Raw genomic sequence first — 27,377 nt, 5'->3', positions numbered from 1 at the left:
ACAATTGGGAACAGTAACCTTGCCCGAAGTAGGGGACACGGTGCACTAATTGGGGATCCCGGTCACTATACGGAGAAAACGGCCCCAAAAACAGTGCAAAAACTCACGTTGACCTAGTACATGTCGACTTAGAGTCCCTTATTAACCTACTTACTGTCGACCAATAATGGTCGACCTAGAAACAGTCAACCTAAGTGTAGTTGACCTTGCATACCACACCCGTCAAAGACAGCCTACAAACAAATGGTCAATGCCAGGGGCTATGTTCTGTGCTGATTTAAATTCTGTGGTAAAACCGCACACATCTGTACTTTTACTGCATGGGAACCCATTACATCTGCTCATTTGTGTGATAGGGTTGTCAAGAGTGATCTGAATTTTTGAGGTAGCTCCCAAAGACTAAATGATATGTAATTGTATAGCTTGTTGTCCATGTCTTCATGTGAAGATGCCACAATACATAGTAATAAGACAAAGTTAGACTAGTCTGAAGTGCTTGTAGGGGGAAGGAACCTGCAAGCTTAACAGATACAAGAAAACCACAGTAGCTACAACAGAGTATTTCATTCTGGTTAATTACTGAGCATGTGCAAATATAGGCTTGATTCAGACGTAAACGCAATTCCGTTATTTTATGTTATTTCTACTGCACATGCGTCAGAGTTGCACTATGCTTGTGATGCAATGGCCTAGTGATACGCTCGTAGTGGGGATTAGGCTGTAGAGTGATTTACAGATAGTGCTTGTGGGTAGTAACGGGAGGTTGCTCAGAAGTCTGATGCTGCATCTTTGTAAGCAATCGGCGGAGGGCGTGTCTGTACAAGAGACAGTGGCTGCAATATTTGCATGTCTAGTCAGATGCGCTGCAGACAAACGTGCAGCAACCAGGCAATTAGCACCCACCTCTGAGGCTGCTGGGGAGGGATTCAAAGATCTCTCTGGCTATAAGGTAGCCTTTAGGCTGCAATCGCTAACGTCATCTGCAGCTGGTGTTAGCTACTGGTTAGTGCAGTGGTTCCCAAACTGTGTGCCTAGACCGCGGGTTGGTGATCCAGGACCAAATCAAATTATTTATGGTCAAAGTGATTGGTAGCCAGCAGCACTGGTTTTGCCTATCACAAAACATTGGACAATCAGAAGCACAACCATACATCAAAGGGGTAAGTTTAATTGGGAGAGAGGATTAGCAAGAAAAAATATCCTGCTTACCTCACACCCAATTTTGGATTACCGCAGGTATACGCACTCTCAATACCCGCAGTATCCAATAATTATTATTTTTTTTTAATGGTTGCCCCCACAGCGCGTAAAATATTTTTTAAAAAAGATACCTCCCCAGGCCGTGGCTCCCAGTCGTCTCCCCTCTATCTTCCAACTGGGGAGGGGGCTGCTGGGAGATGTAGTTTTCCCAGTGGATGGCGCTTGAAGGGGGGGGGGGGGGGGGGGGGGGGGGGGGCATATACACACCTGCAAACACACGCTACATACTCACCGCTGCTGCAGAAGACCCAGCTCTCAACGTTGGATGCAGAAGATACTGTTCCAGAAGGTAATTGCAGACTAATTAAGCTTAATGGAAACTTCCAATTGCTTAATTAGTGTGTGGTTTGCTGTTGGGGTCCCAGAGCTAGTCGCAGTGATTATTCCTAAAATTAACGATTTTAATAAAATTCAGACTTGCACTGCGGGTGCATTAAAAAAGTTCCAGTAATTTTTTATAGTAATCACTGCGTCCCATTTTCAGTCCTGCAGTTGAATAGGAAAACCCTGCAGCTGCAGGAAAATCTCCACCCCGCAGGGTTTTTCAAATTTCTCGCCTGCAATTGAATCTGCCCCTAAGGATGCCATGTAGGCACAGTTTACTTAATTTAATATTTTTTAAAAATGTATCAATAAAAAAAAACTTTTATCCTAGGGGTGCTGGATGTAGGGCGCTGTGATTCAAGAAAGTTTGGGAACCAACGGGCTAGTAGACATATAGGTAGCTCAGTCACAGGTGCATCAGTAGAAAAGTGGTCATTCTGGATATAAAAAAAAAAAAAAAAAAGCAACAAGTGCATGGCTTTCTAAAGCTCACCAGTCACCTGATCACAGTGGATGTGGCCATTTTGTAGACTGAACCAATATTCATGAGGAATAAACTACACATCCCAGCATGCCCTGCATCAGTTTTAGCATGGCTAAATAGCAAAACTGTAGCAGGGCATGCTGGGATGTGTAGTTCAACAACAGCTGGAGTGTCAAGGTTAGCCATCACTGCACTAGGAACAGCATTAAGGCACTGCTTTACAGAGCCAAACCCCATAAAGAACATTGGTTTGGTCCAGAGGTGATACCTGGGTCACAAAAGCACGCTTGCACATTATAGGTTCCACACAAAACGAAAAGCAAAATTGTGCTAAGAAACCCTAATTGGAAAAAAAATGTTGTGCATTACTTATTTAGGGGTAGATTTATTATAGCTTCTATAAAGTGATGTTGCACATAGTAACCAGATTCTGTCATTTTCTAGGATGCAGTATAGAAATGATAGCTAGAATCCAGTTGCTACAGGCAACACCACTTTTCACTTTTAGAATCATTATCTATCCTTGAGAATTCAAATGATTTCTTCCACTGCTTGCAGTGTCCAAGGGCTGAAATTAATTTCTGTAATGCACAAGACACCCTTTTATAAGTCTCATCCATCAGCCTTTAGTTATACACATACTATATAGTATTCACTTCCATTTATACTGATTTACTTGGTTGAAATAAGAGCCAAAACTGCAGTTTGAAGTGACTTTTTATTAGGACTGTTTGCCTAACCCAACATTTTGAACTCCCAGTGACACCCTACAAATTGCTTCCACCGCTACACTGCTATTGTGGTGCAGCTGGCTTGGCTATAAACTACAGCAGAACGGTTTACCAAAGAATGGCTCATTTGGCAGCGAAACGGTGGTATGTGTTTGTCAAATTTTTTTCTTCTTACCTCCAATAAGCCTAGCAACAGCGACAGCAAATTCCTGTTATAAGCAAGTGCAAACACTGGGTGCCTGACCTTTTGGATTGCAGCGTTAAATATAAATGAAAAGCCCCCCAACACTTCTCCTCAGGTGTAAGTATGAAGCAATACTGAGTATTACTGTGTGCTTGCAGAAAACATGCTGCATTGCATACTTCTTGGCGACAAACTAAATTAACGTATCTCTTGTATAGGATTGCTTAGCCACCGGCCTCTTTTAACATAACTCATTAAAAGCCGCTGTTACACAGGCAGGGCTGTGCGCGGGCTACGGCAAGCTTGCAATTTTCTAAAGGATTGTGGAAGTGTTCTGTATACGGCCATTCGATTTTCAGGATACCCAATTCAATGCATTGATTCTCAGGCTCTAATGTGTATCTAAACCTGCAGTAGATGGTTCTTCTTTAATTGCCTTCCACTGTCCTACAGCAATGGTGACCATCAATCATACTCCCTTGCACCTGCATACCTCCCAACATGACCCTCTCCGAGAGGGACAGAATGCTCTGCTCCTGGACTTCCCTCTTAATTTATGATTGCAGGCACCTGCCCTGAAACACCTTTCTTTTCCATTAACCTGTTCAGCACAGGTGACAGCAATCATAACTTAAGAAAAAAGTCCAGAAGCAGAGCATTGTGTCCCTCCTGGAGAGGGTCACGTTGGGAGGTATGCACCTGGACATAGCAGCCTATAGCAAGTAAAAAATCCTGTAATATAGGACACACTTCCTGAAAAAAATTTAAAGTGCCAGGCTCCAATTATCCACTCATCTATACCCCATTGTCTATTTGCTCCAGTGTCCCCTTGTGGATGAAGGAGAAATAGGATTACAATTATACACATTCAAAGGTGCGTCAAACTAAAATGTTAAAGTGTCAAACTACAGGACTAAACCAAAGTTCACTTCTCCTGGACAATCCAAGCGAAACAACCAAGATAGCCAACCCCAGCACCCTACATTGTGCGTTGTTCATTAAAGCCCACCTGTGCACGTCACATCCCGATTGCTTAAGGCCATAACCCACTTAGTTAACAGGGTCCTGAAATACACATCAATAGAACTGTGATTGTTACCAATACTTTTGTTGGTTTTCTCTAAATGCGAAGCAACTTGATTTTATGTGCAAATGCTAAATCCACTTTTAGTAAAATCTAAATTTATATTCCATTAAAATACAAGACATTTCATGTAGGAACTTATATATTCTTAAAAACAGAGTTTCTTTTTTAATGTGCGTGAAAAGAAAAGCATATGTCAGATGCTGGAAGTTAGACGAATAGTGAAAGTAAAATGATCGCCGAAGGCGCGAGATGCCGGACGAATTTGGACTCTTTTTTTTTTTTAGAGGGGCGTTTTGTTGTTTTTTAAACAATGCCTTGTAAGTGATTGCCTCTTTAAAAAAAAATGTGCAAGATCGTCCAGAATCCCGCCCCTTCGGCGATCTCTGACACCCTTACATCCCGCCCTAAGATTTTAATGAAAGTGGAGTAGCCCCTTTCATCGTAATGCTGGCCGCACAGACGGATAAGGCTGCTGAGGGCAATCAGGCAACTGGGTCAGATGAGACTGCCAGGCACATATAGGGTAAATTCAATTAGCCTCTGGGTTTACCCCGCAGCTAATTAATTTCACTGCCTGATTCAATTAGCTGCGGGAACTCCGCACATGCTAACCCCTGGGAGGCAGGATTTTTCCTCGCAGCTCAAATCTGCATTTAACAAGAGGAAAATCCCATTGCATTCCACAGTTTAAGCAGAATCAGTGCGTTTCCAGATGTTTTACCACACAGGTAAAAGTCTAATTAATTGAATAGCTATTCATAGCACAGCATGATAAATTAGCTGCGGGGAAAACCCCAAGGTTAACTGAATTCCCCCCCAATGTGATCAACAGCCGGAACAATTTAGAAACAGGTCTGATCCAATAGGCTTTCTCTACAGACAACCCACTTGTGTCGACAGCACATGCGGCTGTTCTAGGGTCAAATGAGTAAATAGCTACCAAACTGGCAGACAGAATGGCCATGCATGGCCACTACAACACATTCTCAATCACAGATAAAAGACGCCACAAATCTGTAAAGACCCCATGTGGTTTAAGGTTAGAGAGCAGTCCTTACGGAGTGTAATAATAAAAGCTCATTGAGGTTAGTATCTTTCGCAAGAGAGATCATATTGGATGCAATCATTAAAGTGGGAAACAAACAGGTAAAATAAAAGCCAAGGAGTTACTGAAGTCCAAATTCCACGGAAACACAATGCATTGCAGGGTACCTTAGCACATAGTGGCATGTGGGTTTAGTCTGTACCTCCCCCCCTCTCCCCCACCATAGTGTGTAAAGTCATTACTGTCCAAAGGATAAGGAACTGGGATGTGACTCCAAGAAACAGTATGAAAAAGTCACATTTCCTATTCATTTCATGTTTGCTTTGTTTTTTTGCAGGTACAATGAAATATCCAAGCAACCGGCTAGCAATGCATCACAAATCATTGCGGCAAACGTTACGGGTGAGAGCAGTTCTGTGACACATTCCCCACACAGAATTTTGGCATTTGCATCTTTGAAAGGAAAATAAATGTATTTTTTAAAGAGTTTGTGGAGAATCAGGGCTGCAGGAAAATGGCTGTAGTCTTGAAAAGCTGTAAAAGCCTGCCGCACTTTAATTCATTAAACGTCACACATATGACCGTTCAAATGTAGCTCATCGCAATAAGTCACTTGCGTAATAGTCTTTCCTGTAAGTGAGCACTCCCATTTTTGCTGGGGGAGGGGCAGGGAGGGGGAAGAATTGAAAAATGTTTGCATCACACTACCACAAGATGGCACTGTTCCGTTCCTGGGTTCTATCCCCACTTTAAAAAGCAGGATATACATTAGATGAATGATACTGAAGGGGGGAGGACACACTGCATTTATATACCCTGGATAAATAGGCTTTCAAACCATACTTCATCTTCTTCAACTCTGGTTGCATGAGGCATCCATAGATTTATATTTTGATTAAATATATGTGTATTTATAATATATATATTTATAGATATAAAAAAAAAATCTGACATTTGCCATTTTCAATGTGAAAACGGATAAATGTATTGTAGTCCGGAGGAAAGTTTCCTGTTGACATTAGGACCCTGTTAAAGTGGACCCCAAAACTAACTTATTCTAAATCTTGGTAAGGGGTTTCAGACTATGGGACAAAGGGGTATGGAGGGGATAGATTCTCCAGCTGATGGGAGTGTGTTACCCGTCTAAGATCTGCAGAAACCACGGAACATGCCTAACTAGGGATGGATCGATCTGAGCAGCCAACATACAAGAATCTCATCCTTTTCTTTGCTCTGTTCATAGAGGTGGTCTCGGTTTGCCATTCTACAAGTTCAGTTACAATGTCTTTTCCCAACCTCAGGCCAAAGGATGCATCTGATGTATCCAAAGAAGCAAGGAATCCAGTTCTTGGCTTGCGTTTGGTAATAAAAAGGTGTAGCATTATGTAAAGCAGGAAAAAAAACAGAAAACAATAAAATAGAAACCAAAAAGAAACAAGAAAACCCGGCTGAATGAAATAAAAACAGTGTACAGAGCGGACGCTGGTTCATGGGTCATTGCTTTAACACTCATACATTCTTCTTAAAGTCTCTCTGACGGAAGAGAACGGCAGGTTCCGGTGCCAACAGCTCCGCCGTAAGTCCTGTCACCGGAACTCGTAGATGGGCGCACTGTGTTCGGGAACGTGGGTCAAATTTAAAGACTGATACCTGCACATTTGAAGGAGGGTAAAAAAACAAACAAAAAAAACAAAACAGTAAATACACTAACTCATTCTCTTTTTTTCCCTTTCTCACTTTAATCCAGAAAGGCAGGGGCTCTCTACTCCAGTCCTCAAGTATCACCAACAGGCCATGTTTTGTGGATTTCTTTAACAATGCACAGGTGAGTTACTCTATGTTGCTGGATTCCCACGAGTGGGAATAGCTCCTGTGAGACGGTAATCCGGCTGGCGGGATTCCGGTGTTGGTATCCTGACTGCCAGGATCCAAGCAGCCGGCAAATTGAATGCCTCCCGTATTGTGGATATTACATTGCATATTAATAACACCGAAATGCTTGTTACTGTGATAAGTATGCCTTTAGTGTTTAAGGCATGCTCCTGATTTCTTGTCTTGTATTATGTAACATCAGTCACATTGGGTGATGCACCATATTATACATCTGACAAATCTGTAAAAGTAAACTAAATGTCCCATTCATTTTTTTCTGCTACTTGCACATTTCCAAAAAACAATCAAATAACTCTAAAACTGATATATGTATATATACACAGCATCCCTAACTACATCACATGCGACCAAACCAGGCTGTGCTTTCCCTGACATGATCGCATCCGATGCGACCAGTCAAAAACACCTCTGGGTGGCTGCTGAAAGATAATCTTCAAGCAGCTGCAAATCTCATAAGGACCTCCCAAGCCTTTCTTCATCCTTGTTACCTCCCCCAGTGCTTGCTGTGCAATAGATCACTGCTGATTGGGCAGCCCAGCAACCTCCCCCAAACACCGCCCATCCCGAGGGTTACTCAGATGACCAATGTTCATGCAGAGTGATCTGATGCTGTATCATTGGATGCAGCAGCAGATCACTAAACCATGCAGTGGTTGTCTTCCTTCTACAAATGCCCCCTGCCGCATACGAAGACGGAGGGCTGGTTTACGGTCTCAATCTCTGAATCAGACCCATAGTTTTATAAACGGATTCTGTTTCTTCCTCAATGCATTTCAAACAGAACAAAATGCAGACACATCGCTCCACAGGAAAATGGGGCGATACAGAGGTCAACTGAGCGGCAGACATTTATATACACCACAAATATGGTTGCTACAATTAAGTGCAGAAGGAGAAGCCAATATGTTTCAGGGCTGCTCAGATAGAGCATTGCGCTTGGCTGCCAATGGTAAAATGCTGAATTGATTTTCTACATCGATAAGGTGTCATGCTTATCATGTGTTTGTTAACCGACGTATGTTCTATAATTACGCTATAGGTGTCCCTGTATTTGCACCATAGTGACCCTCCCCTCTACACCTCTGTATTTTGCGTGTGCCCCCCCCTACATACATTCTTTTGCTGATGTAATTTGAGCAAACAAATTACAGGTATTACAAATAATTCAGTTTAATCTACACGATTCCTCCCTGTGGTCACTGCTCACACACCCCTGCCCCGTTACCCCTTGGAACCTCACCACTCCGAGCTCCGATGGTAGTAGTAACCCTCTATCGATGCTGCTGACTTCTGGAAGCAAATGTAGTAGAAGCCGGCAAAGGAAGCTCCACTGATGTCTTTGATTGTATGATCGGGCACCAAGAACTGCTCCTGTGGAGGACACAGACCAAAACCTCAGTAATGACGGCATAGACCGAACACACCTCAAGCTGCTCAGGCTTATTCGACTGTGTATGTACGTTGTGGTGATCAGGTTTTACTCTACAGCCAGGCCATACGGAACAGGATCTTATAATCTGGTGTCTCGCCAAAATCAAAGGTCATTTTTGAAGCACCTCAGAGGATTCTACACTTGTTCCAATGCAACCAGTCTGCCCAGTGCTTTTCCAGGTGTATTGTACCCCTTTCAGACTGGCAGAGCCGGGTCGCTCCCGGGAATTTGTACATGGGTGCCTACCGGATGCGACCTGACTTGGGACCCCCTTTCAGACTTGCGGCCCGACCCGGCATATTTCTGGGTGGCTGACGTCACCACCGACGTTAGAGGAGACGGCGCTTGGAGATGATCATCTCCAAGTGCCGCTGCTTCTTATGCAGAGAAAGGGCGCCTAGTCTCCTTGACCCGGCTTACCGTTCACACTGCACCACATCCCGAGTTAATTCCGGCTTCAATCCAGGTCGCAACCCTGGGACGCTCGACTCGGGATATTGGGATCCTTTTAGACTAAGCAAAATCCCAGGTTGATGCGCGCTCATTTTTGCTAGTCTGAAAGGGGTAATACTCAGCTGTGTGCAGGCTGCTCCAAGTGGTGTAAGCCAGGTACTGCACGCTTTCACAGTAATCATATATACCAGCAGGCACCTTCCCTCCTCTACCACTTGTGTTTTACAATTTATCTGCGCACTGAGTGTCTTTTTGTTCGTACCACTTGCCTGAATAGGAGGTAAGGAGCAAGTGGAGGGAGAGGCAGAATAAGTGACGGTGGGCTGAGAGGCTGAACGAATGGCAGAGGGGGAGGGAGGAAGAAGAAATTATGGGACAGGGTGGGGGAGGCAATAAAATGACACGGGCGGGAGGTAGCAGGCAGAACAAATGGAAGGGGGAAGGAAGGACAAATGGCATTAAAAGGGCACTGGAAAGACCTAAGTTCTAGGGACTGGTTGGAATGAGAAGTATATTAAGCAATACTGCGCCATTTACTAATTCATTATAAAAAAAAACAAACGCACCTTCCATCTCATGAAGACGTAGTCTCCAACTTTCAGTTCATCGAAGACAAAGTCATCAGAATTAAATGTTTTTGCATACTGATAGAAAGCCTGGAACTTTCCCTGGGGAGAGAGAAGACGTAACATATGAAGATGAGACTGGGTTATGAGATCATGTATTTTTAGGATAAGCCAGGCATCTGTGCCGACCACCAAGTGTCTGGGGTCAGCGGGAACTTACCCAGTGCTTGCGATCAACATCCTCATCCGCGTCCCACTTTCTCGTTAGGAAAGGGTGTTTTCTACTAATTATTTCCCCTTCAAAGAAGGTGGTGAGGGTCGGGTATTCCTGGAGAAAGAGCAATTCCACATTAAGTCACCCTGGCTGCTACGAAACCGAGGATCAGCTGTTTGTTACAGATTTGGAAGCAACCGAACCACTTTATATACCAACTTAGCGTTTGCTTTACAGGAAATCTATTGTATTATTCAATTATTTTCTATGCCAGCAGTTACTAAGATCGGTCCTCAAGGCTCCTGAGCAGTCCAGGTTTTAAGGCTAGCCAAGCTTGTGCTCAGATGGTTAGATCAACAGACTGAGCTTCTAATTAAGTTAAATGTGCTCAAGAATGGATATCCTTAGAACCTGGACTGTTGGGGTGCCTTGAGGACAATAGTTTGGGAACCACTGTTTATTTTAAGACAAAATAATGATATGGCCTTTCTCACATGTAATAATTCATACACGCATGACTGTTTACCTCAGTAAGGCCTTTTATCTTCAAGTATCCACACAGATAGGCATTCTCCATGTCCACGTGCTAAGTAGTAAATTAACACAAGTTAAATTATGCTTAATTATAGATGAAGAGTAACAGTTACCATAGATTTAATAGTGAACTCTCAATGGGTTCGATCCAATTCTGAGCGGATTGAATGGCGCCAGGAGGGATCCCCCGGAGCTATTCAATTCAGGGTGCTGTCACTCCCAACTAGAGTATTTCTGATTGCACCCGTCCGGGGATGCAAGCAGAAATCCGACGAAACGGAGAATACACGTTCTCGCGCCTAAACAGCCTGTTTAGGCCACGAGAGCGGCTTTCCCCGACATTACAGTGCGCAGAATTGAATAGCACCGGGAGCTAATACCCGGCGCTATTCAATCTGCGCTGAATTGAATCGAGTCCAAGGAGTCCTCTTTACAAGAAAAAACGGAATGCATGGACACGAACGCATATCTGCCACCTTAAATGCAGCCGCACTAAAATCAGGTTCAAACTTGGACCAATCCAGTCACAAAACATGTAACAGAAAGGATAGCAGCTTATAACAGCAAGTAGCGTACATAACACGGGCACAGCAGAAGTATCGCTGATGTGCAATGCACATCCTCAAGGATAAAAAGGAAATGAAACGTCACTGCTCCCAAGTAAATCACAGCCAGAGGCCAGAAGCCAGGTGACGCATCATTTGGGAATCCAGGATTCGTGAATTAGCAGAAGACGTCGGCTCAGGGAATCATCAACCAGTGACTCACTGCAAATGTTGCATTACCAGTCAGCAGCATCTGGATGAAGCACATTTATATCATCACGAACACGGCTGCTGAGCCCAGAGGTGGCCATGGGAACGACAATGGATGCACTAATTACAATGCGCACTGCGATTTGGCCCATGTGCTACCAATTCTATGCAATACCGGGCATAATGTGACGGAGAGGGTAGACAGACATTTGGAAAGATATATGGGATCAGGGAGTCGCAACAATGTAATAAAAAATGCGTTACACACAATCTAGACCACCACGTGCAGAGTTCATTGTGAGGACATCAGACAGCGGCAGCAGAGGGGTCATACGAGGACAGACATATCCGTACACTACAGGAAATCGCTCCTTCTGGCCTACTAACAATGTATACCCTAAAGCTCTGTAAAGCGGACTCATCCCGCTTACTGTCTCATCAAGCAAAACTCAACACCAATTAAATTAACTTCTCTATGAAGATTTTTTTTTTGGGTGGGGAAGAGGAGGGGAGGGGATGCAAAGACCTGACACAGAGATAAGTAACTGATGACTCTGTGTTGGCAGATTTATTTTAGGATTTTTCAGAGCATCTCTGGGTCTCAGAACCCAAGTCATCCAAATCTATTACAGACTGGAGACATTTACTTAATTACTGTTCAGAGTGACAGAAGCTCCAACCACAAAGGTTAATTTAATGAAGGAAAAAAAAAAAAAATTACTATAATTTCAAATTAAAAGACAGAGGACAGACTGACCTCTCACTGAGGAGTGTGTGGTATTGCTATGAAATATCTCCTTACATAATATGTAACATTTATGCTCCCAGATAGGCATATACGGTGTGCAATACACAGGGAGGCTTTTTTTTTTTTTTTTTAAATATAATCTAAAATTAACACCACTATTCAATATGCAACCTGTAAACCCTAAGCCCAGTGTGCCCGTCATCTCATGCCCTGTACATGGTGACCCATCATGCCCCTAACCCCAGTGTGCCCATCATCTCGTGCCCTGTCACACCCCTGACCCCAGTGTGCTCATCATCTCATGTACTGTACATTGTGACCCATCATACCCCTAACCACAGAGTGCCCATCATCCCATGATGACAGATCACATCCCTGACCCCAGTGTACCCATCATCTCATGCCCTGTACATGGTGACCCATCACACCCCTAACTACAGTGTCCATCATCTCACGCCCTGTACATGGGGACCCATAATACACGACCCCAGTGTGCCAATCATCTGATGAAATGTACATGGTGACCAGTCACAACCCTGACTCCAATGTGCCCATCATCCTATGATGACCCATCATAACCCTGATCCCGGAGTGCCCATCATCTCGTGCTCTGAACATGGTGACCCGTCACATACCTGACCCCAGGGTACCCATCACCTCATGCTCTGTATACTATGACCCATCATACCCCTGACCCCAGTGTGCCCATCATTTCATGCCCTGTACACGGTGACCCGTCATACCCCTGACCCCACTGTGCCCAACATCGCTCCTTATCAGTACTGGCAATGCACAGGGTGCCCAGATACGCCTCTACCAGCTCTGCCCACCCTATACTCCATAGCCCCCAGCAGACGCTTGCCGCCAGAGAGGATCGCACCCCATACACACCCGCGTCACACATTCCCCAAGCAACCACACCCGGTTCCCCGGGCCCCTCACCTGCAGCACCACCTCCACATCGTACGAGTTGCCTTTGCTCTTCTGGTGGCCCCGGAACTTGGAGCCGCTGTACAGCAGGGTGGTGGCGACCCCTGGCTGCTGGGTGTTGATTGGAGGTGGCGGAATGAGGGACGAGGAGCCGGAGGCCGTGCTGCTGGCCTCGGTGCGGACAGGCATGTCCAGGGCCGGGCCCCCCGCTGGGCTCCACACGTCCCGCAGGGCTCGCCGGTTTCTCCGCTCCCGGCCCGAGCGCCTGGGCCTCTCCAGCAGCGAGCGCGGCGATTGGTGCAGCCGCGGCCCGCCCATCAGCCATCGGCGCTCCTGATTAGTCGGCGCGGCTGCCGGGGCCGCCGGGAGATGTAGTCCTCGCGGCACCAGCTGCTGCCGGCGCATTCAGGCTGTGATTGGATGGCTTTCTGATGGCGGAAGTGACGTAAGAGGACAATCCAGGGTCACAAAGATGGCTGCGCCCAGGATGTAGGCAGGTCAGGCTGCTCTGCAGGATGATGCTTGGTAGTGTGATCACCCTTACAGACACAGGTATATGTGTGTGAGAGAGGCTTCCCTGCAGTCACCTGCATGTTGTATTGTATCTGGGCAGTAGCACATGGGAAGGGGAGTGGCTGCTGTATGGATGGAGCATACATACTGCCACATTACATATTTCTGTTCAATATATATATATATATTTTTTTTTTTTTTTAAACAATCCCTAATGAATAAACATAGCCAGTGAGCACCATATTCATTACATACTGTACAGTAATAGGGAGAATACAGAAAATAGGGACATTTCAAACAGAAACTTTATCAAGGGACAAATCCATTGTACTGGCAGCGGCGGCACACGAGAATTAATGAAACGCATATGTATTCAATCATGTATCAGTTCATTCCTGCACTCACTAACTCACTCACCCACCCTCCTACTTTCTTGTATCAATTTAATTCGCCCACTCTTGACACATGCTCTCTTATCCATGAACTCGTTTAACCTACTAATTATTATTATCCTTTATTTATATGGCGCCACAAGGGTTCCGCGGCGCCCAATTGCAGAGTACATGTGCACATAATCAAAACAGGAAAACAGTGACTTAAAGTTGAAGACAATATAGGACAAGTACAGGGTAACTAAGCATAACTACACCAGTAAACGTCATAGAGATAAGTTCCAAGGTGGCCAAAAAACTGCGGGATTTGGGCAGTTGAGGATTATTAAAGTAAGAAAAGGATAAGCACATGAGGGAAGAGGGCCCTACTCGTGAGAGCTTACATTCTAAGGGGAGGGGTAGACAGACAGGGGTGACACAGATGGGGTACATAGAGAGCGTGGAACAGAGGGTTAGGATGAGATTTGGCTGGGTTTGGTAAAGAAGTGGGTCTTAAGAGCCCGTTTGAAGTTTTGTAGAGAGGTGGAGAGTCTGAGGGGGAGAGGTAAAGAATTCCAGAGAAAGGGAGCAGCACATGAAAAATCTTGGAGATAGGAGTGGGAGGAAGTAATCAGAAGACAGGAGAGTCGGCGTGCATTAGCAGAGCGAAGAGGACGGGTGGGAGAATAAAGGAAGATAAGGTCAGAGATGTAAATGGGAGAGGAGTGGGTGAGTGCTTTGTAAGTGAGTGTGAGAAGTTTGAATTGGATTCTGAAAGGGAAGGGGAGCCAGTAAAGGGCTTGTAGGAGAGGGGAGGTGGACGTAGTACGTTTAGTGAGGAAGATGAGCCAGGCAGCAGCATTGAGGATAGATTGGAGTGGAGAGAGGTAATTGTCAGGGAGGCCAGTTAGGAGGAGATTACAGTAGTCCAGTCTGGAAATAATTAGTGAGTGAATAATGATCTTAGTGGCATCCTGGGTGAGAAAAGGTCTAATCCTGGAAATGTTTTTGAGATGAAAATGACAGGTTTGTGAGAGGTGCTGAATGTGTGGTTTGAAGGAGAGGGAGGAGTCAAGGAGTACGCCAAGACAGCGTACTTGGGGGCTAGAGGAGATAGTCATGCCATCAATGGATAATGAGATTGTTGGAGGTGAGGTTGTGCGGGAGGGTGGGAAGATGATCAGCTCAGTCTTAGACATGTTGAGTTTAAGAAAGCGCTGGGACATCCAGGAAAAGATAGCAGAAAGACAGTTGGAGGTACGAGTGAGGAGAGCGGGGGAGAGATCAGGGGAGGAGAGGTAGATTTGAGTGTCATCAGCATAGAGGTGGTATTGGAAGTTAAAAGAACTAATGAGTTCACCTAAAGAGGACGTATAGAGAGAGAAAAAGAGAGGACCAAGAACAGAGCCTTGGGGGACACTAACAGTTAGTGGAAGTGGGGGGGAGGTAGCATCATGAGAGGAGACAGAGAAGGAACGATCAGAGAGGTAGGAGGACAGCCAGGAGAGGGAAGTATCACGCAGACCAAGAGAGTGAAGGATTTGCAGAAGGAGAGGGTGGTCCACAGTGTCAAAAGCAGCAGAGAGGTCAAGAAGAATAAACAGAGAGTAGTGGCCCTTAGATTTGGCTGCAGCAGACTTTTGCGAGGGCAGTTTCAATGGAGTAGAGAGAACGGAAACCAGACTGGAATGGGTCAAGCAGTGAGTGAGAGGAAAGAAAGGTAGAGAGGCGATTATAGACAATACGCTCAAGAAGTTCGGAGGCAAAAGGGAGGAGAGAGATGGGTCAATAGTTGTAGAGAGTGTTTGGATCAAGGGTAGGTTTTTTAAGAATAGGGGAGACAAGAGCATGCTTGAAGGCAGATGGGACAGTGCCTGATGAGAGGGAGAGATTGAGAAGGTGGGCAAGATGGGAACAGGCAGAAGGAGAGAGGTAGTGGAGGAGGTGGGAGGGGATAGACTCAAGTGGGGAGGTTGTGGGGGGAGGAACGGATGAGGGCCATGTCTTCCTCGCCAGATACATGGGAGAAAGATGTCAGAGTTGGTGAGAGGGAAGGGGAGGGGTGGCAAGGGATGGGTGGTGGCTGGTCTGGTGGGATGTGATGTCCTGACGTATAGGGAGTCAATCTTGGATGTGAAATAAGTGGCACAGTCAAGCGCAATGAACTCACGCTTTCATCCATTTGTTGACTTCATACTTGGTAACTCTACTGGAAAGTTGGGCTCCTGGAAGGCCCTGGCAATATACCTGATGTCTATATATAAGCTGGCATTACATCCCAATTTGTGCCTCCTTCATGCTGTAGCCACTGTGGTGTGTTGTTGCGTTTCGTGTTATCACAATAGTTTGGACGGGCCACCGTGGTGCAGATTGTGTAACAGTGGTGGATCGTAATGATGCAGTTTGGAGTGAAATGTACTATTCAGTGTAAAAAAAAAAAATAGGTTTGAGTTAAAGACCATGGATCCTAGTCGCATGCAAAGTTACAAAAGGTTGGTTTAAAATGGAAAAAAAGGACTGTTTTAAACTGGCCAGCAATGAGTCCTGATCTCAATCTAATTGAAAATCTTTGGAGAGCACTGAAATCTCAGTTGGAATAGGAATCCTGTAAACACTCGAGCTTTAAAAACTTGCATTGGGAGAAACTACCAGCAGACGGGTGCGAGAAGCTTATAGGAGGCTTTGAGAGACACTGCAGGCAGTCATCTTTGCTAAAGGGTGTGTAACCAAATATTAAGGAAGGGTTCCCTTAGTGCGATCCAGGTCATAGTTTTATATTTAATCTTTAACATTACTACATGTAAGTTGAAAATTATTATTTTCTGTATTATTTATTAAATTCTGATGATCCAATGTTCATACATTACCATTTATTTCTGTAGGTATTGTACATGTACTTAAACTTCTAGGGTGCCAATAATGTTGACCAGAACTGTATTCGGTATTCACTCACTGACCTGCTCTAGTCAGTCAGTCAGTCAGTCAGTCAGTCAGTCAGTCAGAAGAATTTGCTTCCCTAATGGAAGAGCTGTGATTTCTGTATTGCCATTTTTCTGTTGTTCCTTTAAGTGAGGCTGGTGTTTATGTCGGGATCCGGTCTGAAGATCGACAGTGTCTAGGTCGACAATGTATAGGTCGACAGTCACTAGGTCGACATGGATGGAAGGTCGACAGGGTTTCTAGGTCGACGTGCTAGGTCGACATGTCTAAAGGTCGACATGATTTTTTTTTTTTTAATTTCTTTTTTTGAATTTTTTCATACTTAACGATCCACGTGGACTACGATTGGAACGGTAAAGTGTGCCGAGCGGAGCGAAGGCACCATGCCCGAAGCATGGCGAGCGAAGCGAGCCATGCGGGGGGACGCGGTGCACTAATTTGGGATCCCGGTCACTCTACGAAGAAAACGACACACAAAAAAAAAAAAATCCTCATGTCGACCTTTAGACCTGTCGACCTAGCACATGTCGACCTAGAAACCCTGTCGACCTAGTGACTGTCGACCTATAGTGGTCGACCTAAACATTGTCGACCTAGACACTGTCGATTTGATGAACCACACCCGTTTATGTCAGCCAGGAAATTCTCTATTCCAGCACTGTATTACTGGCACACCCACTCCTCCCTGTGCTATATACTGCAGGGAGAATGAGGCTATAAAGCAATTGTCATGAGCAATGAATCTCAAGTGCTGATTCATTCAACATTTACTATAATAGTCTATGATTAGGACATTGCTTCATGTTTCATTTATTATATTCTCCGGCATTGGGATCTATCTCTTCCATGTTCCTCTTTTCCCTATCCTGCTTTTTACCTTCTCCATCATTATTCCCTTATCCTGTTATAGTTGTATTTATATACAGTGTTGTCCACTTTAGGAAACTTGGTGATATGTATGCCTGTTTTTTTTTTAATGCTGTGGGACTTAACCTCTAGGGTTGTTGTTTTTAAACTGGTGATGTTGCTCACAGCAACCAATCAGATTCTACTTAACATTTAACTTGCTGCTTCTAGAAGTTAATAGATAGAATCTGATTGGTTACTATAGGCAACGTCACCAGTTTTTTTTAAAAACTCCCTACTTAGTAAATTTACCCCCTAGAATCAGCTACTTGGAGCAGGCCTGGCCATCCTGTGGCTCTCCAGCTGTTGTAAAACTATACATCCCAGCGGGTGGTCTTCAGTATGCCGACTGACGGGATCCCGGCGCACAGTATACCGGCGCTGGAATCCCGACAGCCGGCATACCGACACTTATTCTCCCTCGTGGGGGTCCACGACCCCCCTGGAGGGAGAATAAAATAGCGTGGCGCGTGTAGCGCGCCACCGTGCCCGTAGCGTGGCGAGCCCGCAAGGGCTCATTTGCGCTCGCCACACTGTCGGTAAGCCGGCGGTCGGGCTCCCGGCGCCGGTATGCTGGTCGCCGGGAGCCCGACCGCCGGTATACCATACTGAACCCATCCCAGCATGCCCTAACAGAGTTTTAGCATTTCCTAATAACAAAACTGTGGCAAGGCATGCTGGGACTTGTAGTTTCCCAACAGCTGGAGAGCCACAGGTTGGCCAGGGCTGGTTTGGAGGGTATACTGGTCCACTTGCTTTAGGTCTGACAGCCTAAAACATGAAAACAAAATAAAAATTAAAAGTTGCTTTAGTGAGTACAATTTTAAACCCATACAAAGCATTTTTGTGACCACCGAGGTCTTGTTTTTGTTTGTTTTTATTGTTCTTTTATGTTCTAATTTTGTTTTGTTTTTTAGTTCCCTGATGATAACCAGAATCGTGAGAGGATGATGCAAAGTCTTCATATGATCTCTGCCCTGCAAGTAGCATATGTCCGGGGTCTGTGTCGTGGAGGGCGTGCAGTGACCACCTCCTTCTCACAGAAACGCTTCTATGCGCCCCCCACTGGTCAGTACAGAGAACATCACGCTGCCCTGTCTACCAAGTTTCAATTTATTTTTTAAGACTATTTCTCGCATGCATAGTTAATAGCAGAGATCGTTTCTAAAGGGCAGGTTTTATACTACATGATGTTTTCAGGACTGATAACCAGCAGAATTGCTCATTTGTGCGTCATGACGCATTACTGATTAGTCCTACATTTCCGTTTTTCATTATTGTAGAAAGAAAGAAGTTCTTCAAAGATGTCAGCATTTGTCAAGGTGAAGGTGGGTGACTCCGATCACATGTTCTGTATTGCTAAATGGTCTGATAGTATGCTGTATAGTATTCATAGCCAAGAGATCCATGCAGGATATTCGCCTATTAGTGTGATCATATGATTGTCTGGGTTGGAAGTACATATAAGAAAGACTGTTATGGAAAGAAGTTGCTGTTGTGTCTTTAGGTGGATTTGAAATTAATTTGGATCGCAGGAAGTTGAAGACACCGCAGGGAAAAGTGTTCACGGTTCCCAATGAGCCTCTAGCGCTTGCTGTGGCCACCGAGTGGGACTCTCAACGGGACACCATCAAGTTCTTTACGATGCATCTGGTAAGAATACATTGCTATGTCTGAGCAGCAAGGTCAGGAAAAAATCGCCAAAACCCAAGGCTGCTGAATGCACACGTTCTGTAGGCATAAAGGGATATTTGCTTGATACGGTTTACTGCACATTAATGTCCTATGGGGCATATAGTGTTCATTCTAGCACCCTGCACCTTTCAAAATCCGTGCAGTTCCTCTTCCTTGCCTGGGGTGTCGCTCTCTGCTGTGATGCTTTTCAGCACATTCTGATCTGTTACTCAGTGCTGTGATACAGACCTGTGTGTGCTGAGAAGCACCAGAGCAGAGAGCGACACCCCAGGCAGGGAAGAGGAACTGCACAGGAGTTGAAAGGTGCAGGGTGCTAGAATGAACACTAGGCATATTTAACAGCTTTTTTTAGCGATAAAGCCCAGAGAAGTAGAATTCCTCATTGCCGTATACTGTGTGAAGACATGGGCATCTATGAGAGACTGGCGAATGCTAGAAAGTAAAGTGATTGTAGGTTCAGACTCGGCTGAGCTACTGCGCAGTCACGGTCGGCAATCACCTGATCCCCCACCAAAAAAATACAGAAATGTATCACACAGGCTACAATGGACTTACGTTCTCTAAAGGGGATGTCTGCTAATGAGGCATGATCCCAACAGCTAGGAAACCTATGGGGACTGCATTTCCGAGCGTAAAGAGGGGGTTTAAATAGGGGCGAAGGCCAAAAATACGACAGTCCACTTTTGGGGGAATGGCTGTGTTTGGGCGTGCTAAAGAGGCCTCTGATCACACAGTAGCCAGCGTTCGCTTTCATTTTATGAAGCATAATATAAAAATGAGTTTGTTGCTATGGTTTATAGCACAACCCATGCACCTGTTTTCTTGGTATTCATATGTCAAATTTATATTGCGCCTCAGCAACTTTCACATTCAACTCTATGACCTCTGTAAGTTGTTGCTATGGGTTACAGCACATTCCTCTATATGGCACCATGTCAATAAATAATCCCCAATAAGTATATTCCAAATGTTCAATTAAACTGTTTACATGTGTGTAAAAAAAAAAATAATAAAAAAAAAATATATATATATAGGTCTGAGGAAGGGGCCAGTCCCCGAAACGTTACATTAAAGTTTGCCCTGCGGGTTTTTTTTCATCTACATCTTTTGACCAAGTCTTTGAGTGCCGCCCTATACAAGATACCATATATATATATATATATATATATCTCCTCAACTCCTATACTCTGGATGATACCACTGTCCTCTTCTCTGCAGACCACACTGTGTAACACAGCCCTGGATAACCCAGCACAAAAGACCAAAGAGCAGTTTATTACGTCCTCATTGAAGTTTCTGGAAACGGACACGATCTGGTAAATTCCTTCCACACAATCCTATACTAAAGAGGTGGGGTGCTTGACACCACAATTTACTGTGACCAGTTTTATAGGAACCTCATATTACTACCCTATGCTGCTGGATGAGCAGCACATGCAACCCTGTCCTCACTAACAAATCACTTATCTCCTGATATACTCTGTGCTGCTGGGGTCCTGCTAATTCCACTATTTGACTGTCAGTCTGCAGCTTCCTGCAACTCGGAACTAAGCATAATAACAAGCAGATAAGTCATTATTCACTCATCTCTTCTAGGATAAGAGTACACTTCATAGACTTGACTAAAATGTCAGGAAGACCTTGTACAGTAGATCAGTACACTACTCAAACCCTCCGAAAAGGACAGGTGGAGAAGTTGCACATAGCAACCAATTTCATACTTATTTCATAGACTTTACTGGATAAATTATATCTGCAATCTGATTGGTTGCTGTGGGCAACTTTTTTTTTTGTCTTTAGAATATACAATACATCTCTCCCTAGTGGCTGTATCTGGTACAGCAGCAGAATTATTTGTTTCACCTGTTTCCTCAGTGAAGTGAGCGATCTACTAGATTGTGCTTGCATGCAGGCCAATCTAGAACCGGCGATAGCGATGCGTAGCTGGCTCTATGGGCATACACACGTAGCGATGTATGCTTAATTTCTAGGCAATCTGACTAGATTGCTTATAAATTAAGCACGGATCTCTCCGTGTGTATGCCCATAGAGATAGCCGCGCATCTCTATCGCCGGTTGTAGATTGGCCTGCATGCAAGCACAATCAGTAGATCGCTCACTTCACTGCTGGGTGAAGTAAGCATCCCACCCGTCCCCCCCTCGCTCAGCACACATTGCGCTGTGTGCTGAGCCGGTGTAGAGATGTGCGCCGATCGGTCTGTGCTAGATTGCACAGCACACATCACCCCGTGTGTACACCCCTTTACTGTTGGGTAAGAATCACTTGTGGCTATGAGAGTTGATTTTTACTACTGCAGAACTGTCACTAGAGGGCGCCATCGATATTTGCATTTAGAAAAACCTGTAAGCTCTAACCATTCATCATAACCAGATCATGTAGCGCTCACACATGTACAACACATGTCCGTGTATTTCCAGCTACAGAGTGGAGGAGCCACCGGGACTGGTTGAGCTACAGAAAAAGGAGTGGGATCCTATTTTGAACTGGGCAGAAAACTGGTGAGAAGTAGGGTCTGCTTTTACATTCATTTTATCGTTCTTGTTCTCCATAGGTTTACTAAGCATGGTCATTCTTCACAGATAACTGTCCTATAGGCAACAAAACATCAGTGAAATGAATGTGCAGATGTTGCTGTATGTGAATTAAATGCAGCTTCCCACTCATTATCCACATCCTCCGTTACCTATGAGATTACCAGATCTACACACTGTAGTATAATACAGATGTTATGACCGTATGTGATAACTGGGTGTATCTGTGGCAGCTTAGACCATACTGTATGTTCCCGTTTCCAGGTACAGTGTTGTGATTGGCTCTTCCACCAGTATCATGGGTCCTGTAATTCCTCCTGAGACCAGTGAGGTTTTTCATCGCCATCTGACCTCCTACAACTTCTGGGCATTAACAGGTGGGTGAGCCATATCCATAGCAGGGGGCATATGTTATTTAGTCTATGGACGCCGGGTAGATCTGCTGGGTGTTACTGGGGCCCTGTAGTGGTTGTGACAGCATTGCCACCCGATAACCTGCAGCATTGCCACCTGATAACCGCCGTGTGATGTTTTCTGTTTCCCAGGCATTGAGTTTATTATTTATCAGCTGAAGTCGGTGGTGCTCACTATGGGTCTCCTAGACCGGGCCCTGACCGTGGAAAGGGCTGTGTTTCTCTCCCGCTTGGAGGAGGAGTTCCAGGTAAGCCAGAGTTGCACGCTGGTCTCTTGTAGGAACGGATCTTTGTAGCGAGAATAGGTATCTCCGAGCCAATCAGTCGTACCTAACTCAGTCGCCATTTGTGGGTGATTGGGGCATAACTGGATGGCAGCGGGCAGTTAGTACGTTTAGAGAGGGCATGTTAGACGTAAGTGCGGGCTATCAGCTGTCAGATTTGAGATGCATCTCTTGCAGAAAGCATAGAGCTGGTGTAATGATGACAGCTATGGATGCAGTCACTGTGGTCACGTAGATGTGCACCATAACCTGTGTACAGGTGAATATCTGCATTTAGGCCCTCATTCCGAGTTGATTGATCGCTCGCTCGCTAGCTATTTTTTGCAGAGCAGCAATCAGAGAGTCGCCGCCCACAGGGGAATGTATTTTCGCTTTGCAAGTGTGCGAACGCATGTGCAGTCGAGCGGGACGAAAAAGTTTTTAGCAGTTTCTGAGTAGCTCAGAACTTACTCAGCCCTTGCGATCACTTCAGCCTGTCTGGTCCCGGAATTGATGTCAGACACCCGCCCTGCAAACGCTTGGACACGCCTGCATTTTTCCAAACACTCCCAGAAAACGGTCAGTTGCCACCCACAAATGCCCTCTTCCTGTCAATCTCCTTGCGATCGGCTGTGCGAATGGATTCTTTGTTAAATCCATCGCCCAGCAACGATCCACTTTGTACCTGTACGACGCGCCTGCGCATTGCGAAAAAAAGGCAGCGAGCGATCAACTTGGTATGACCCCCTTAGTTCCGTGTACGCAATGCGATTGTGACTTGCGTGCAGTTCTGCACTGGCCCCAAAAGTCATTTAAAGCATTGACTACCTGCCACACACCATACACTTGCAGCAGTTACTTTGTGTCTCATGTCTGAGTGAGGTCACTGCTTCCTAGTGAACTGACGGGCTTAATATTCAATCTGGCTGCCTTAGTTGTGTGACTCATTTGCAGCAAAGCACTTTGGGATTATTTATGTGATTGCGCTGACCCACTTGTATCACAGAATTATTTATTGGGACCCATTCTGTTGCTGAATAGATCACCTCACATCCCAAAGACAAACATTCCCATTGATTTGCTGATCGAACGCTACCGTGAGGATTATATATTCCATTGTCTGTATACTATTATTGGTGTTTTTTAACCTGGTACAGATCCAGCACTGGGGGAACGTGGAATGGGCTCACAGTTATGATCTGCATGAGTTACGTTCCCGCACCGCCGCTGGAACCTTGTTCGTTCACCTCTGCTGCTCAAAATCGACTGTTCAACACAAGCTGTTACAGGACTGACGCCGGAGCCCCGGGAGTAACGCTCCGGATGAAGACCTCCAGTCTCACAGGCAAACTGACATCGGCTGTCACACTTATAGCTGGACTTGGTGACATGGAGTAAAATGACTTATAAAAAAAAAAGTGAATAATACATTTAAAAAAAAAAAGTAATCTTGACTGTGGGGGCAGCCATTTTGTAGGATTAAGTCACGTACATGACACTGGGGGCTGGATGTAATGAAGTCCGAGTTGGCCGGAGGTAGGGAGGCCAATCTCTGGCCTTTTTTTCAATCCCGGGTATCGGGATTGAAAAAGATAAATCCTGGGATTCCCAGGATTGGGTTGAAGACTCTCCTACCCCAGCCCAGCCCACACAAATACTTACTTACCATCGTGGGTGGGAGCCGGGCTTGTGGGCAGCGAGGTGCAGTCTGGGTGGCGCGGACGGCTGGCGTCAGATTCACCATCGTGGGTGGGAGGGCTCGCGGGCTTCAGGTCGTGAGGTGCGTGCGGCTGGCGTCAAACTATTTAGCGTGACCTCTGACATCATGTCATGCTGTGCAGTACACACAGCCGGGGGGAGGAGGGAGCCGGGCAGAGTCTGAGCCTCCTGAGAGCGCTAAACGCTGACCGGCATTAAAAAAACAATGGGGCAGGTACATCCTGCAATCCCCGGGATTGGAGCTTCCAATCCTGGGATTAAATACCGGGCATATTTTGGACTAAATCCTGGGATCCCCCCCCGATCCCAGGATTGGCCTTCCTAGCCGGAGGTTCAGGTTTCTGGCCAAACTCGGATGTTTCTTTAAAGCGGCAATCATTTACAAGGCATGGTTTTGCCTTGTACATGAGTGCCGCTTAAAAAAACATCCCGCACCTCCGGCCAACTCGGACTTCATTACATCCGGCCCTGTTTCTGCCATGTCGCTGGTGCCTTGTGAATTGTTATCCATGTGCGTAAAATCGGGCCGAATATTACAAATAAATCCATTTTATTTAATTGTTAAAAATAAATGACAGAAAACGAGTGAAAATAAATAAAAAAAAAAAAATGGAATATGTTTGCTTTTCATAGCGTAAAATATGACGTGATTGTTTGTCCCACGAATTTCCTTGTCCATATCTCAGCCGCACTGATAGACAGGGCCGTAACTAGGTGTGTGCATAAGAGGCACCGCACATAGCGCTGCAGGGTAGGGGGCGCTGCTGGCGGTACTTGTCAATTATCTGTTTTAATTACTTTCACTTGCAGCTTCCCCCCTTTTTGAAGCCCAGCATCTCCTGACCGTCCCTGTCTCCTACCCTGACCCTTTCTGTCGCTAATAACTATACAACAGTCACACTGTTCTTTATTACATTTCAAGATGCTGACATACCCAGGATTCGAACCCATTGCCTGTGGCATTGCAGTCAGACAATCTACTCATTGAGCTATCTGCCTTGCATAGAAAGGTAGTTTATTCTAGGCTAGATAATTTTATTTGAAGCTTACCTTGTATTTTGTGAAAAAATTATCAACATTGCGGCTGAGCAGATCTATGTAGTGTGCGGCTGCAAGAGATTGTATGGGTGGCTGCACACTACATAGATCTGCTCAATTACGATGCTGATTATTTTTTTACAAAGTGCCAGTAGCTTCATATGGTGTTCATAGTTTTTATGCAGGATCACATAGCTCAATGAGTAGGGTGTTTGATTAGAATTCAACAGGTTATAGGTTTGAATCCTGGGCATGGCAGTATATCGAAATGTGTTATTTAATAAATAAGAATTTACTTACCGATAATTCTATTTCTCATAGTCCGTAGTGGATGCTGGGGACTCCGTAAGGACCATGGGGAATAGCGGCTCCGCAGGAGACTGGGCACATCTAAAGAAAGCTTTAGGACTAACTGGTGTGCACTGGCTCCTCCCCCTATGACCCTCCTCCAAGCCTCAGTTAGGATACTGTGCCCGGACGAGCGTACACAATAAGGAAGGATTTTGAATCCCGGGTAAGACTCATACCAGCCACACCAATCACACCGTATAACCTGTGATCTGAACCCAGTTAACAGTATGATAACAGAGGAGCCTCTGAAAGATGGCTCACAACAATAATAACCCGATTTTTGTAACAATAACTATGTACAAGTATTGCAGACAATCCGCACTTGGGATGGGCGCCCAGCATCCACTACGGACTATGAGAAATAGAATTATCGGTAAGTAAATTCTTTTCTCTGACGTCCTAGTGGATGCTGGGGACTCCGTCAGGACCATGGGGATTAGCGGCTCCGCAGGAGACAGGGCACAAAATTTAAAAGTTTGACCACTAGGTGGTGTGCACTGGCTCCTCCCCCTATGACCCTCCTCCAAGCCCCAGTTAGGTTTTTGTGCCCGTCCGAGCAGGGTGCAATCTAGGTGGCTCTCCTAAAGAGCTGCTTAGAAAAAGTTTTATTAGGTTTTTTATTTTCAGTGAGTCCTGCTGGCAACAGGCTCACTGCAACGAGGGACTTAGGGGAGAAGAAGTGAACTCACCTGCGTGCAGGATGGATTGGCTTCTTAGGCTACTGGACACTAGCTCCAGAGGGACGATCACAGGTACAGCCTGGATGGGTCACCGGAGCCGCGCCGCCGACCCCCTTGCAGATGCCGAAAAGAGAAAAGGTCCAGAAACCGGCGGCTGAAGACTTCTCAGTCTTCATGAGGTAGCGCACAGCACTGCAGCTGTGCGCCATTGCTCTCGGCACACTTCACACCAACGGTCACTGAGGGTGCAGGGCGCTGGGGGTCGCCCTGGGCAGCAATGAGAAATACCTATTCTGGCTAAAATACATCACATATAGCCCCTGAGGCTATATGGATGTATTTAACCCCTGCCAGGTTTTCAGAAAAACCGGGAGAAGAAGCCCGCCGAAAAGGGGGCGGGGCCTATTCTCCTCAGCACACAGCGCCATTTTCCTACACAGCTCCGCTGCTAGGAAGGCTCCCAGGCTCTCCCCTGCACTGCACTACAGAAACAGGGTAAAAACAGAGAGGGGGGGCACTTATTTGGCGATATTAACAATATTTGAGCTGCTATAAGGGGAACACACTTATTTAAGGTTGTCCCTATATATTTATAGCGCTTGGGTGTGTGCTGGCAAACTCTCCCTCTGTCTCCCCAAAGGGCTAGTGGGGTCCTGTCTTCTATCAGAGCATTCCCTGTGTGTCTGCTGTGTGTCGGTACGCGTGTGTCGACATGTATGAGGACGATGTTGGTGTGGAGGCGGAGCAATTGCCTGTAATGGTGATGTCACCCCCTAGGGAGTCGACACCAGAATGGATGGCTTTATTTATGGAATTACGTGATACTGTCAGCACGCTGCAAAGGTCGGTGGACGACATGAGACGGCCGGCAAACCAGTTAGTACCTGTCCAGGCGTCTCAAACACCGTCAGGGGCTGTAAAACGCCCTTTACCTCAGTCGGTCGACACGGACACCGAATCCAGTGTCGACGGTGAAGAAACAAACGTATTTTCCAGTAGGGCCACACGTTATATGATCACGGCAATGAAGGAGGTTTTGCATATCTCTGATACTGCAAGTACCACAAAAAGGGGTATTATGTGGGGTGTGAAAAAACTACCGGTAGTTTTTCCTGAATCAGAGGAATTGAATGAAGTGTGTGATGAAGTGTGGGTTACCCCCGATAGAAAACTGCTAATTTCAAAGAAGTTATTGGCATTATACCCTTTCCCGCCAGAGGTTAGGGCGCGCTGGGAAACACCCCCTAGGGTAGATAAGGCGCTCACACGCTTATCAAAGCAAGTGGCGTTACCGT

At 45.6% G+C, this 27,377-nt stretch overlaps 2 protein-coding genes across 2 annotated transcripts; one reads left to right on the top strand and one right to left on the bottom strand.

Moving 5' to 3' along the window:
* Window positions 1–2,767: 2,767 nt before the first annotated feature.
* GID4 (GID complex subunit 4 homolog) lies at window positions 2,768–13,065 on the bottom strand. The gene is made up of 6 exons (XM_063934854.1): window positions 12,653–13,065; window positions 10,200–10,259; window positions 9,680–9,787; window positions 9,460–9,561; window positions 8,249–8,379; window positions 2,768–6,765 (listed from the first exon to the last, which is right to left on the bottom strand). The coding sequence occupies exons 1-6, from the start codon at window positions 13,043–13,045 to the stop codon at window positions 6,702–6,704; spliced, it is 858 nt and encodes a 285-aa protein (XP_063790924.1). The 5' UTR covers window positions 13,046–13,065; the 3' UTR covers window positions 2,768–6,701.
* An 18-nt stretch (window positions 13,066–13,083) lies between these two features.
* On the top strand, window positions 13,084–24,628 carry ATPAF2 (ATP synthase mitochondrial F1 complex assembly factor 2). Its single transcript, XM_063934853.1, has 9 exons — window positions 13,084–13,192; window positions 18,288–18,438; window positions 18,654–18,698; window positions 18,878–19,023; window positions 20,284–20,381; window positions 21,505–21,585; window positions 21,883–21,995; window positions 22,164–22,279; window positions 23,452–24,628. Exons 2-9 carry the CDS (start codon window positions 18,318–18,320, stop codon window positions 23,587–23,589), a joined length of 858 nt encoding a protein of 285 aa, XP_063790923.1. The 5' UTR covers window positions 13,084–13,192; window positions 18,288–18,317; the 3' UTR covers window positions 23,590–24,628.
* The last annotated feature ends 2,749 nt before the right edge of the window (window positions 24,629–27,377 follow it).

The sequence above is a fragment of the Pseudophryne corroboree genome, chromosome 7 (genome assembly GCF_028390025.1).
Source record: "Pseudophryne corroboree isolate aPseCor3 chromosome 7, aPseCor3.hap2, whole genome shotgun sequence".
NCBI lineage: Eukaryota > Metazoa > Chordata > Amphibia > Anura > Myobatrachidae > Pseudophryne > Pseudophryne corroboree.
This window is presented reverse-complemented; position numbering and strand designations above follow the sequence as displayed.

What these genes read in the sequence shown, in the direction of transcription:
- ATPAF2 (XM_063934853.1), top strand. Translation starts at nt 18,318, where the DNA reads ATGATGCAAAGTCTTCATATGATCTCTGCCCTGCAAGTAGCATATGTC. An exon ending in CAGCATTTGTCAAGGTGAAG is followed by an intron (nt 18,699 to 18,877) that starts GTGGGTGACTCC and finishes TTGTGTCTTTAG; the next exon opens with GTGGATTTGAAATTAATTTG. An exon ending in CAACTTCTGGGCATTAACAG is followed by an intron (nt 21,996 to 22,163) that starts GTGGGTGAGCCA and finishes TCTGTTTCCCAG; the next exon opens with GCATTGAGTTTATTATTTAT.
- GID4 (XM_063934854.1), bottom strand. Translation starts at nt 13,045, where the DNA reads ATGCGCCGGCAGCAGCTGGTGCCGCGAGGACTACATCTCCCGGCGGCC. An exon ending in ATGTTGATCGCAAGCACTGG is followed by an intron (nt 9,562 to 9,679) that starts GTAAGTTCCCGC and finishes CTCTCTCCCCAG; the next exon opens with GGAAAGTTCCAGGCTTTCTA. An exon ending in TACCATCGGAGCTCGGAGTG is followed by an intron (nt 6,766 to 8,248) that starts GTGAGGTTCCAA and finishes TCAAATGTGCAG; the next exon opens with GTATCAGTCTTTAAATTTGA.